At 43.0% G+C, this 14,621-nt stretch overlaps 1 protein-coding gene across 1 annotated transcript in view; it reads right to left on the reverse strand.

Annotated features, from left to right (window-relative positions):
- LOC109993403 (cadherin-2) overlaps positions 1-14,621 on the reverse strand; it is an 81,742-nt gene that overhangs the window by 41,283 nt on the left and 25,838 nt on the right. Inside the window, exon 3 of the mRNA XM_020646359.3 lies at positions 147-367. Coding sequence (XP_020502015.1) covers positions 147-367 — 221 coding nt within the window. The remainder of the gene's footprint in view (positions 1-146; positions 368-14,621) is intronic.

Raw genomic sequence — 14,621 nt, forward strand, 5'->3', positions numbered from 1 at the left:
ATAAATGTGTCAGATAAAGAGCAAAGGGAAAAAAAAAACCTTCTCTGGTTATTCACAGTAAAACACTTCTGTACATATTCTGTGCCGTGTTACAAAATGACAAGTGGGTCAATGTAAACAACTGTTAAATGGTGCTACTGTGTTACCTGTTGGGGTCCTGCATCTCTATCATGATGGAGGTGAACTCTGGTCTTCCAGATCTGTTTGGAATGCAGGTCTCGAGCGTAGACAACCAAGCCGGCTTTTCCCTTTCCTGCCAGGCTGAGGCGCCGCAGGCTGTACACGACGCCATCCTCACTCACCCTGAAGTCAGAAGAATCTCCAACCTCGAACCACACCTTCCCTCCACCGCAGTCCACAAAGCTCACTGAGAGAGAGAGAGAGAGAGAGAGAGAGAGAGAGAGTGAGGGGGAGAGAGATGGAGACGGACGTCAGACTCAGTGAAAAAAACTGCCAATCACCTGCGGGATGTAAGTGGAAGTGATGTGTGCTGTATTTTAATAAGGTTAGATGTCCATATATACCCAGCAGCCATCCATAATGTGTTTAACTTTCAAATGCAACTTTTATGCGGCAGGAAGTTCTTATTTACAGATATTTCCTTTTTTTCAGATGATGTCTGTCAGCTTGAAGATACCACACACACATCAGGCCTCATTAAAGGAAAATCAATATTAATGGATGACATGAGAGAAGGTGAACTCACAACTAATGTTATGTTGTTTTCAAAAAAAAAGTTAGGTTTACATTCAGTTAGATTTTTCTCTCCTTTTGTTTGTCGATTACTTTTTCTGGATAACACCAAGCTTTCAAAATCAGAAAGAAATGTCCCGCTTCAAACGCTACAGCTATGTGTTGAAAGAGAAAAACATAGTGGTGTTAGTATGAAGCTTTATTGGCAACTTGAATAAGAGGAAAATGCCAAATCTATATGCTTTCTGAAAGAGCTGCCAATGACAGATGGCTGAGTCCTGCTGTTTACTGGCGGTGATTCCTTCATATGATGTGAATGCTTTACCCTCCCTTAACATGGAGATCCAATGTTAAAGGTCACATATCATGCAAAGTTCACATCATCATGTTTCTCTTTAATATGAGTCCCTAGTCTGTCTACAAACCCCCCAATGATGAGAAAAGTCCATCCTCTCCGTCTTTTGCCTGCTCCACTTTTCAGAAAATTTGTGTTCAAACAGACTGTTTGGAGATTTCCCCTTCATGACATCACAAAGGGCAGTAACCCCTCCCCCAGGTGGGTGACACTCCCACAGCTAGGTGTTTGTTCTGCCCTCTGAGTCTGCCTTCTCACCGTAAACAACAGGACATGGAACGAGGAAGCCAGAGCCACCCAAGCCCTTCCAGAGAGGGGGCGTGGTCAGACACAGCTCATTTACATTTAAAGCTACAGACACAGAAACAGTCTGTTCTGAGCAGGGTGACATAGAGGGGTTTATAGGCATGATCAAATACAGGATCAGAGTGGATTTAGAACAAGAAGCTTCACACACATGTTTTGGGGACCTCTGAGACTTGTTTAGACTGGTTGATAAGGAGGATAATATGTGGCCTTTAACATTTCTTCAATCCAACTAAAATATCCAAAAAATACTAAAGATGTCAGAATGAAAATGTGCACCAAATTATGGTCCAGGAAATTCTGATTTGTGCTGTAAAACAGGCGTCCTATAAAAAGGCAGGTACAGACAGTGATTACTTGGAGGAGCTGTTTATTTAAGAGCTAGAAAAAAACAGTGTAAGGTCGAGGAGAAAATAAAAACTGGATGCTTGAGTAAGAGTGAAGAAAAAAGGGACATTAAAAACCTGACTTGCTTTTAGATGAGCATTAGAGGAAAGATCGATGGACCTGGCCAGAGGGAGTTTAGCCGGCCTGTAAATCCTAAAGCTGAGGCAGGATTTGCCGAAGTAAAACCATAAACGGGCAGAAATCAGACCGGCTTTAAGCGGGCACAGCGGGGTTTTGTCCCCCTCCAATTTTGTCCTTTTCATTTGTTTGCCAAGTAAAGCCTATACCTTCCACGAGGAAATGGCTTTTTGTAAAGCGGGGGAGAGGTACGCAGAACTGTGACTGCATTTCACCGGAAATCATCGTCTCAAGTTGGTCTGCGGTGTGATTGGAGACACAGCACGCTCATGCAGAACAAAGCTGTCCACGGGAAATGTCAGCTCATCACAGTCACAGCCACATTAACAACAAGTCAGTGCATTCAGATAGACCTCTTCCATCTCAGCTGGAGGAGAGAGTGAGAGAAAGGGAGAGAGAGGGAGAGCGAGAGAGAGGGGGATGGAGGCTAAAGCTTTGGTTTCTGTCCAAGTGACAGAAAATTGAACACAAAGAAGAACGGAGGAGAAACTTTGATGACAGTAATGCAGAAAGTTTAGATGCCGGTGTTTATGCAGAAACTACAAAGGGTTGCTTAGTGTATGTCTTCTGTCCAACACAGCTTCAGAATGTTCTAATTATGAGCTCAACCTGTAAGTCTGCATTACATTGTACTAGGGTTTGCAGCTAAGTATTTATATTATTGATTGCTTTTTCAGCTAAGAAATCCATGAAAATGAAATGATAATGAGTAAAGCTTAAAGCTTTTCCAAGGGTTCCTCAAGCCCAAGGCGCATCTATTAATTTCTTACTTTATCCATCTAAAGCTCAGACATTTTACAGTTGCTGGAATATTTATGTTCATCCATTGATCCATTATCTATACCGTTTTTTTCTGTTCGGGGTCACGGGGGGGGGGGGGGGGGGGCGGCTGCAGTCGATCCTAGCTCTCATTGAGTGAGAGGCGGGGTTACACCCGCTAACCACTGCAACAGTTACATTTACATTCAATAGACTTTTAGTCAACTGCTATTCACAGCAGTACTGAGGTTCAACCGTGTTTCCAAATCTATATAGATGATTTGATTGGTCTGAATCTTTTGGAAAACCTTTAAAAGTGTCCAAAGTTATAAATAACAGACGATAAAATGTGTGGTTAAGATCTGGAATGTGGTTTTTCAAACTGGTTTAAGTTCACAACAAGCTTCAACCTTATATTTAAATGATGTGGAGACGTACAATAACTGATTGAACATCTGAACCACTGAACTCTACACAAATGATGCTGCTAATATAAAGACCTTCCTCCGCCTTCTCCCTCCAGCTCTAACGCCCTCCTCCCTCTCTGATGGTCTCTACTAGCTTAGAGTAAATGCTCATTCATTATCCATGGTCATGTTCAAAAACACTGATGCTGCTGCTACGTGATGTTAGAGCTGTCTGGTCTCCTCCCACACCTGTGATCTGCAGAGGGAACTGGGGCAGAACTACTCTCACAGCTTTTAAAGTGCTGCTGGCTCCTAGTTCATTCTTTCATATCAGACAACACAACAGCAAACCCAGAGATATGCCCAAGCAGGATGAGGGAACGTAACAATCAGGGAGATGTAACGTGATACAACTTTGTCAGTGTACATGCTTTATGATATAAACCAAACGACAGTTCTTCAGAAACAATGTCATTTCAAAGTTTGTCCAACAGGCTGCGCTGTGACTCCATTCTTTCCAATAGTCTCAACACTGTCTGCAGTTACACGTAGTGTCACATCACAGCTAATGAGACGTTATGGTTGACAAAGTACGATCTATAATTTTGATCTGTTTTCATGAATAAAGTCAATAGGTAAGGAAGCAGCCAGAGAACCTCTGCATCATAATAAATGTGCAAGAGGAGAAGGTACGTATTGGTAATCTTCAGCCATGTGTGTGTGCATGTGCTCGTCTGATCTTCTGTCAGTCTGTGTGTGCATGACTTCAACATAACTGACATATTTAGACTACTACTGTTGGGTCGGCTGGGTCAGCTCTCAACTAGAAGGTCGGGTTGGATCCCGAGCTCCTGCAGACACATGTCGGCTGTGTCTTTTGGCAAGACACTTAACACCAAGTTGCGGGGATGGCTGCGTATGAATGGAAGTTCTTTGAGTCGTCAGAAGACCAGAAAAGGGCAAAAGAAGCTCAAGTCCATTTACCTGAAATCCCAGGTAAATGGTATATCAGTAAATCAGGAACTAGTGTGATGACTGTAAAGATTTATTTTTAAGCTTATTTGGGACATACAAACCATTTTTTGTTGATGTTTTTATGCCAATGTTTTTTTTAGCATTTCTTTAATCAGGTTTAATCAGTTCTTTAATCAGTAATTAGTCAGGTGAAGATTGGGTATATTGATCATCGTTAGTTTAGCAAGACTTGGTTTCCCTTCATTTTCTTTGATCCACTTCCTTCCTCAATATAATCGTCCGCAGAGCCTCTGCTGCTCCTTCAAATGTTTTGAGTCGCCAAAAGAGTCTGAGTGTATTCTCATGAGATCTCACAGACTCTCTTGTATGGGAGGTGTTGAGGAGATCATCCATCTGCTCAGATCCGTCAGCTTCTTTAATGCTCTTCAGGACGACATCGCAATAGTCTGCATCAACAGCACACTCGAAAGTAAACTGCAATTAGCATGCACACTGGCTGCTTTGAGTCCACTTCATTAAGCCACTTTTCTGGTGTGAACACACTGTTAACCCAAACCGCTGCATGGAATATAAATGTAAGTATGAATCATGGACACACATAGTGTCAGTTTCCTTCTTTTCAATTATATTTTCGACGTCAGCAGCAGCGGAGTGAAAAGCTGACTTCTCTGATCAACTTTGGACAATCATTTCATATCAGGAGGTCGCTTCTGTTGAGAGGATTGTAATGTGTCCTGTCCTGTGACTCAAAATACAAGAAATGACAGTATCTGCCAAGAAATACAGCCATAACAATATGCAACATCTAATTAGAAGAAGAAGAAGAAGATATACTTTATTAATCCTGTGAGGGGAAATGTAATTTACACTCAGTTGTTGAACATGCTACACACACATAGGCTGAAATACACACACATGCACATCCTATAGACAGGCACTAATGGAGAAATGTCCGATTAAGGGCACTCCCTGATAGCGAGCGCTCTTGAGCTGGTGGGGGCAATTCGGTGCCTTGCTCGAGGGGATCTCAGCAGTGCTAAAGAAGGGAACTGGCACCTCTCCAGTTACCAGACTGGACTGGATCGGTTCAAATCCAAGTCCCTACAGGCTGAGCTACAGCCGCTCCAAAGCTAGTTCCATGACCAGGAATCGAACCGTGGCCACGGTCTTTTTTATTTTGACACTCAAAAAGGGCAGTGAGATAATAACTATAATCCAGTAAATGGGGTTCATCGCCTGAAAGCGCAACTTAGCAACAGCAGAGGCGTGTTACCCAAAAAGCCTTCCCAATCTTGGATGTGCCACACAAGTGAAGCTCGATCAATGTGCTAACGGGATCTGATCAATATCTTTGTTGGAAGAAAAGCTCATCACAGAAGTTCCTCACACACACACATCCTTGTGTTACAAGCTTTCATGATAAGGACGATCTAGAAGAATGTATGTACATACAGACACAGAGAACAGAAAAGAGCAGGAGGTTAAAAAAAGCGACTTCACGTCTTCGTGCCTCTTAAAGTGATCAGATTTATTCATGTCAGAATAAAGCCTCCAACAAAAACACATTTAGGCCACAACGAGCCACCAAAAAATCTCCAGTGACACCGAGACGGATGAAACGGTTCAAAGGGTTTGAAGCGCCTCAGGACGAGAGAGAGCGATTCATTACGAGTCTTTGAAAATCCTCCCACAGCGCTCTGTAAAGACTTCACTGCTCACATATTTGATGTGAAAAATACATCTGATGAACAACTCCGGACAAACGCTCAGTCAGTCAAGTTATGAAAAAAAAAACAACCTACGGGCAAATGGCGCAAAAATACATTTACACTTCAACGTCTGTAAAAAAAAAAAAAAGTACAGAGGCAAAGTTTTCATCAAGGGGCAACCTTTTGGAGAAGAAACATGAAGCTAATACAGAAGTGCAGACAACAGCAGTTCATAGAGTGTCCACTAGAGGCTGACCCGGAGCACACCCGTATTAAAAAGGACATTTTGACGGCACAAATCAACACGTTTACAGCCTGGCACTAAATATAGCTCACGGCTTTACCAGCCCACTTTGTATGCGTGATTTTTTTTAAGACCTCATACGTTTTAGGAGGAGTTATGCATAATTAGGGGTGTGGCTTATCTGACAGCAAGCGGTCATGTTGTAGCTGTTTGTCGGGAGGCTTACGGCCCGCCTCAGCTCCACCTCTCTGCATGTAAGTAAGTAAAGTATGGTTGAGACAGAATTGTCAACATGGCGACCACCATTGATGAAACTATGCTTCAAAACCGCACGTCAGAAATTAATGAGTGACGTCACTGAGACTATCTCCATGTTTAATACAGACTAAGGTGGGCTTTGTGATCCGTGACACCACCATTTATAAATAACTGCGCTGACGGCTTGGATCAACTCAATCAGTCCGTTTTTATTTATAAGCGCCAAATCTTAAGTTCTTCATGATTTGTAAAGAGCAGATCTGAGTGTTTTACACATCAAATCATGGTAATGATTAATAAGTATCGATGATGTTGTTGGACTGTCAATACTAAAGGTAACAAAATGGGGCCATAACAGGAAAGCAAACATTGTGTGATGTCGTCTCTGCGGGGCACTGAGGGTCAACCTGATGATTAAAGTAGTCTGGACTTTGACCTCAGAGGATTTAACCTGACTAATCTGACAGACATAGGAAATGTACTATGACTGCTGATCAGGAAAACACTGGAACCATTAGACCTGTTCACGTGTGAACTTTGAAGGTTGATTAGCATATATAGTACAAGCACATATCAAACTTTTAATAAAGGCATCAAGGGTAAAAAATGTTTACTGGGAAGGAAGCTAAAACTGTCCAATGCATGATACTGTGACGGGATGTGGAGGCCGAGCTGAAGCAGTGCTTTGAAGGTTTAACACTTAAAGATGAAGAGAACCAAACATGAACATAAATGAACAAACACTAAGTGTGTGTGTATGTGTGTGTGTGTGTGTGTGTGTGTGTGTGTGTGGGTGTATACCCACACACACAAGCAAAGATTAAAAGACAACAAAGAGAACTAAAAATGATTAAAGCCTCTCGAATAAATCTTCCAAAACAATTTCCTCTTTGCTAAATACTCACAAACATGCCTGAACATTGAGGCTCCCTGCATTCTTAATGTATGCATGTGTGCATGTGTGCGTGTGTGTATGTGTGGGTCTCGTAGTGACGGCTGGGTTTTGCTAGATAAACTCTGTCTAGGAGCAAAGCCAGAGGCCAATTTCCTTCTTCTCTCTGTCAAGCCAACCCATGCAGACAGGAGATACGCAGAGAACGTCATTTCAGAATTCAAATTAAATCAAGTCCGCTTTCCCTCTTGAACAACAACAACGTATCCACTGCGCGGCATTATAAACAGTCGATGTGTACACAATGTGCTGTCTCTGCGGTGGACGTGGACAGTGGAAAAATGCAGTTAAACTGACCTAAACAGCATGGCTTCTTTCGCTTTTCTCTGATTTCTCTATTCTGAGCCCAAATGAAGGTCACACCCCCCACCCTGAGTTTAAAACGTTTCTTTCTGAGACTCTCTCGCTAGTGGAATGCCTTGATTTCCCAGCACCACCCTTGTTTCTCCTGGCAACTGCTCCGCTTTCTTCTAGCATCTGCCCTTGTTTTGAAAGCCAGTGTTTTTCTCTGGCCTCTGTGGGGCAGGGCTGCATCACTCACCTCAGCCTTCCCCCCTCCCCCTTCCCCCCTCCCCCTCCCCCTCCCCTCCTTACACTGCCAAAGCATGCAAAATCAATCAGCCATGGCCCTGAAAGAGCAATATGTTGCTAATATACACACATGCAGGCAGAGTGAATGCTGAGCTGGTAGTGGGACAAAAAGAGTCAGTCCTCTGCTACACTCTGAAAGGGTATTATCATGTGAAGACAGCACAGGGCTGATAGATGAATCACAGGCAATAAGAGCTTACAGCCTCCGAGAGGCGGCGGTTGGACCACTATCATCACCTGCTGTTCACAGGTCTATCCATTTACTGACCTGCTATGTCTTGGGGCTGGGAAGCTGGCGGGCCGTAATGCACTTGGATATGTGTTGAAGGGGGGAAAATCTTCTCTTAAATACACCTCACACACGAGAGTGGTGGACTGCAACAAAACTGGGTTGTTTTCCACTGCTGCTCGTCATACATTATTAATCATCGTAGAGGCCGGGTAACCACTGCAATATGCAAACGGTTTCATTTAAAGAAACAGACTGGATATATGTGTTTTTCACCCTTTTAAATGAAATATTCAGTTCTGTTTTCTGAATGGCTCTAACATGTGGGGATTGGACGATATGACAGCAGGAAAAGGGTTAACTAGGGGTTAGTTTTGATAAAATGTCATGTGTTACTTTGAACGCTTCACTGTGAGGTTAATGGATCAAAACTAAACACCTTGTCCTTGGTGTTTAGTCTTTATTGCTTTGGGCTTCATTCATGAAATGTCAGGGAGAGGTTTTGGAGTACTCAGTCCTTGCGTCACAGACTTGGCAGAACCAGCAGCCTCTCCGCTCTATAGTCATGAATTGAAAAAATGATTGGTGCAGGATAATTGGGAAATTTGTGTTAAATACTGTAAATAGTGTAAGAAGAAATATTTTCCCAGTATAGCTTAAAGGTAGTGTTGTAGTCAAACCACACTAACCGAGACAAAGACATCCTGAGTGCTCGGAGTCAAGACCAAGACATTAAGGGATCAAGACAGAGTCAAGACCAAGAACCATAAATATCACTGACAAATCATCACCTTGTGTGCAGCAGGCGTGTCACTCACTTAGACCGTAACACCGTAAATGTTTGGGCCGTAACCGGGCGATGAAAATCCAACTACAGATGAATTGAAGGTATTTGATCTTTTAGAAAAAGGCGTCTTCCTTCTAATCAAAGTAATGACGTGGAAAAGTAGCCTGTCTGTGGTGATCTTGACTGGTCTTTGATTTAAAATCCAGAGACTGCCCAGTCTGAGACAGAGACAAGACCCAGAAAAAAGGCTTTAGATAGACCGAGACCAAGACCGATTTTGAGTACAAGACTTCTTAAAGGAGATCTGCGATGCTGATCCTTATCTAAACACATACATATTATGTTACGATGTCGGATGTCGATACTAAACCTCAGCAGGGTGTTTTATAAAACACAAGATACACAGTTGTTGGTCTTACCTATCTATGTATCTCTGCAGGTTGAACGTAGGTCTAGGAAAGATATTGGTCAATATCGGCCACAAAATCCCATATCGGTCAGGTCCTACACAACACATTTCTAAATATAACTGAGTAAGAGGAAGTTACTGAAGCTGAGGGGAAACACACCAAAGCTAATTTTTCATTTAAATTTGGGTATTTTCTTGATAGTTGGATAATAATAATAAAGCGGTTATTTTGCAGTCTGCTTAGTGTCGTAGATTCAAACTTGGAGGTGTAAATCTAAACAACACAGTAAGGATGTAACGGGGTTTCTCGGGGCCCACCCAAGGGTCTCCTTAAGTGAGTACCACCAGTACACATCTGCATTATGTCATGCTGTAATGTACACTTTTATTATGTGAAGTGCGATGATACCATTGTTATTTATGGCATCATATTGTCTTTGTTCGTGGAGTGTTGGGTATCGTACTTTATTGAATCTCGCTGCATCTTGTTTTTGTGCATCAGCATAAATTAACACAGCATCCAAACGCTGACTTGCTCAGCGATATAAATCTGCTTTATGTATGTGATATAAATCTAGTTTACAGTGGAGTTTCCATTTACACACACACACACACACACACACACACACACACACAGTGAGATAGGGAGTGCTTCGGAGCTCGTAGGTTCCCCCGTGAAGTGTTTTAAGGAGAGCCTCGTCTTAACCAGAGCTCCCATCTGTTATTCCTACATTGTTGGACAGACAATCAATATCTGTAGCGCAGATCTGTGACAACTGCCGATTGTCCTGCTGGACTCTCGCGGATAAATGAGACTAACTTCATTATTCTGCTTCATCTAATTGTAACAGCGCCAGCACGGAACCACAAAACAGCCCCAGGAGATATCCAACTGGGCACCGGACCTGTGGTCACAAAGTACGTTTCCAATTCAATTTTAATAAAGCCATTCCAGGAACTGTCCATTTATAACGGGCCAGCAGACGCTTCCAATTACTCAGCAGGTGAAAAATATCTGCAATACACCGGCTTTCTATTCTGCAAATAATTTAACCGGCTGCAATAGATATTTTGACAAACCTTGAGATTGTTTTTGGACTTATTAGTTTTAAATCCACATAAAAACAGGAGTTCCTTTAGTGAAAGAGCCTTTAACATCTTAGCAGTGTTGTGAGTGGAGACCCCTGGAGGACTGAAGGCCCCTCGGTTAACAGCAAACAGTCTTCAGACTAAGCCTCCTGAACATTTCACATCCAACATGTTGACGTTCACCGATTCTTAACGTTTGGTTTGTTAATGCTCTGATCAATCCCTGCATTGATCTGCCTCTAATCACACTTCACACACACACACACACACACGAGACATGTAAACAGACTGTTAGATTAGCTGAGTGGCTTAAAGGAGCACACAGCAGACATGTCGCAGGCTGATCAACCCACCGAGAGTCTCGTCACTGAGAAACAGTCACTGGAGCAGACGAGGAGAGGAACAAACACAGCAGAGGCGTTCATCACGTTGACTTGTGTTTCGGATAAGTTGGACATTGATAAAAAACATCTCACAAAAAAGATAATTGCTACGTATTTATATTTTCCAAAGAAAAGTGTGTAAAAGTGTTTTCAGGTATTTTTCTTACCTTGCACAAAAAACTGAATTGGAATTGTGAAGGTGACATGTTTGTGTTAACAATACTCCATAAATATCATCTACTCAGAGTGTGTATCACGTATTAATTGTGTACGCACAGCTGTCTGCAGGGTGGTACAGTGGTTAGCGCAGCGAGAAGGTTCCTGGTTTGAATCCCCATCGTTCAGGAGCCGCTCTGTGTGGACTTTGCATGTTCTCGTGCATTTGGTTTCTCGGGCACTCCGGCTGTTCCGTTCGGTTAGATGGTGACTCTAAATTGCCCGTAGGTGTAAATGTGAGTGTGGCTAGTTGTCTGTCTCTATATGTCAGCCCTGTGATTGACTGGTGACCAGTCCAGGGTGTAACCCCGCCTCTGGCTTCAGTCGAGATCATCTCCAGCCCTCCACGACCCCGGACGGGAAAAGCGGTATAGATAACGGATGGATGGACACACAGCTGTGTGTTTGTTAATCAGGTGGTTATTTGAGTTTTGCTCAGAGAGAGAGAGCAGGAGAGAGGGAGAGAGAGAGGGACAAACAGTGAGAGGAGAAACAGGCAAACTAGCTGCTCATGGAAGAAACATAGATCTGTATTTTAATATTTAACGCATAAACTATATCAATATGAACAATATTGCCGTATTACATGGACAACCTTCATTATGGACAAAGTTATGTACAAGAGGTTACCGTGCTCAGGCCCGGTTAGTCCTGGAGCAGTGTGAGTGCAGGCCAGCGGGGGAATGAGGGGAGGGGGGGGACAATCGTGCTTAATGGGCCTAGTGTGAGTGCGCCATCGTGGCTCTTCAGTTATTAGTTTAGTGTGAGTGCGCCCTAAATCCATAATATGTTCAAGATGACCTTACAGAGTTATATGTCATCTAATCATCCAAAAGGTCAAGTTAGTGTACATACTATAGACCAGCAGTTATTCTCTATATGTGCATGAGCATGCCACAATCTCAGTACCAATTAACATCTGTTATTGTTGTCCCAGCACAGAGAGCCAGGGGGAACCAAAGGAGACAGTGAGAATCTCCAGTTTTAGATCTGTGCCTGAGCAAACATGAGACACCAATTATCACCTCTCACACCTGTGAACACACAGGCTGTAACACACACACACACACATTTCTCCCCACTCTTCCACTGGGGCCTCTCCTTTTAGGCAGGGCTGCCGGGTGTTAATGAAGCCATTCACAGGTTTTCTCCCTCCTCCTGCTCCTCCTGCTCCCTCTAAATCCTCCATAACCACCTCTTGAATTTTCGACAAGGCCCTGGATAACGAGCACAAAATCTGTGGACTAAAAGCAGTTTGATGTGAAATAAACCTTTTAATACAGCTCAGGAAGAAAAAGGCATTTAGAGTCGTCACAAGCACTCACATCTTGACCTCCATTCCATTTTCCTCTGGGCGATAACCACGCCGCAGCATGCACACAAAGTATCCCCGAAAAAACCCTTCAGGGAAACCTTTGAGGAAGAAACCCGAGCTGTTCAGGTAGCATGGTATCAGGCTGTTTGATACAAACATTAAGATGGTTAAACTCACACACTGACTCCGACCTTGGAGGAGTGAATGCTTAAAGTCTGTTTCCTTTTTCAGTCACACACATTCACACGCCACTACAGAAGCAGTTGGCAGCAACTTAAGGTTAAGTGTCTTAAGGACACATCAGACATGTTGCTGCTGGAGCTGGGGATCGAACCATCGATCTTCTGGTGTAGAGACAACTGACTGTACCACTGAGCCAAAGCTGCCCCATGATAATATTATCATTACTTTTTAATGTTATTGCTTTTTTTTCATCACATCCAGCTTATATCATCAGGCTAGAATAATAATGTGAAGTTTTTTTAAGATTTATTTTGGTGCTTTTTATGTTTTTACTCAGAGACAGGACAGCGGCTAGAGTCAGAAATCGGGCGGGAAAGCGCAGGGAATGACATGCACAAGGAGCCACAGTTCAGATTCTAACCCGGGCCACCCCCTAGGAGGACTATAGCCTCCGTACACGGGGTGCACCAACTGTTCCATCGACGCCCAAAATCTAACTTTTATTCAACCAGGTAATGAACCCATTGAGCTCAAGATGTCCCTCATGAGGGGGACCTGGCCAAGAGGGCCGCAGTACACCATCTTTTTCTTTTAAACTGTGAATACCAAAATTGTATTTCTTCTCCATTTTCAAAATATCTGATCGTATGAACTTGTTCAGAGTCGTGGTAAGAGGAAGATTGTGACAAATAAACATTAGTGAAGACGGAAAATAAAACACTTTGTGAGAATAAATCAACGGTCAGGAACACAGGTTTTAAAAACCTCTTTTCTACAGCACAAGACTCTGACACAGTGCATGTTAATACACCACTGACACATCGTGGCTCTTCAGTTATTAGTTTAAAAGAATGCAGCGGGTTCATCCCTGGTTATCCACTGGAAACATCTGCCTGTAGGTGTGGGAAACAAAGTTGACGACTGCAAAGTTTGCAGGCTGAAAAAAGGAAGAGGTGAAAGATCTGAGTGAAGACGAGCTGTCGAGTCGATGATCATTCTCTGCTACTTCAAGGGGCGCCATCACATTTCATTTGATATAAGGTTAATATGAAGAGATACTAAAAGGGGTTTAACATGAATATATTATATAATACACTAATTTAATAACGTATTTATTGGATCCATTTCCCCTGTCTGATGGCAGGATGTACGATATGGTGTTACATGAAGAAAAGCTGCTCGCCGGAGCGCTGGTAGCTTTGTGGTTGGTGCTCATGCACCTCGTGCGGACGCAGTGGTCCTCCGGGCGGGCGGCCCAGGTTCCAATACAACCTGTGGCTCCTTTTTCTGCATGTCATTCCCCTCTCTCTCGCTCTCTCTCTCTCTGATTTCTGACTCTATCCACTCTCTATTTCTAAAACTGGACATAAATACTGCTGCCCTTAAACAGTATCCTGACGAGTGAGGGATTATTTGAATGCCGGTACCAGGGTCGTGCATGTGAAGGATTCAATACCTCATGATTAGAGGTTTCACTGCATTTACTTTTGAAGCGTTCAGATGGATGCCACACTTTACCCAAACAACCAACATGACACCTTTTTTTCAGAATCAGAATTGGGTACATTTACACATACAAGGAATTTGACTTGGTGTATTGGTGCTGAATATTTCTAATAATTCTGTCCCCACCTTGACATGTCTTCACTGTTTGCGTCACCATTGTCTCCTATCCAGATGATATTAACCACTCATGATGGTCGCACTGGTTATGAATGAATACACGATGCTGACTGGCAGTGTGTTGTCACTTCAGGTCAGATGTATTTAGTGAGTCATCCTTTCTGCTCTCACAGACACACATGTTGTGGCGTCTGTTGTCTTTCTTCAGAGCAAAGGGTAAAGTATAACTTTCTGATTAGTAGTCTTGACACCAAACAACACGGTTAAGTCGGGGATTCCTCGTGTTTCAGGTTTAAAGAATGATACAGCGCTAAGTCAGGACTGATCCAGTCCTCTTAGTCAACGTCTGTTTGTTGTTTGGCCAAATCAAATAGACATTCTCACTCTTTCTACAGCTTTATTAATTGACCCCTTTGTCGGTGAGTCAGCAGACCAATCAGAGAGCCCACTCTCATAGCAACTGTTGCTGGGCTACTTTAGGTTAGACAAACCTTCTCCTGGGCCAAGTCTTTTCAGTGCGTCATAGTGAAGATGTGACCTTTAGGTGCTTTGGAAGTCTGCGAGAGTGACTCAAGAAATCCACATGGCAGGAGTATTTATTTCCTCGTGGATC

This window comes from Labrus bergylta, chromosome 6 (assembly GCF_963930695.1).
Source record: "Labrus bergylta chromosome 6, fLabBer1.1, whole genome shotgun sequence".
Lineage (NCBI taxonomy): Eukaryota > Metazoa > Chordata > Actinopteri > Labriformes > Labridae > Labrus > Labrus bergylta.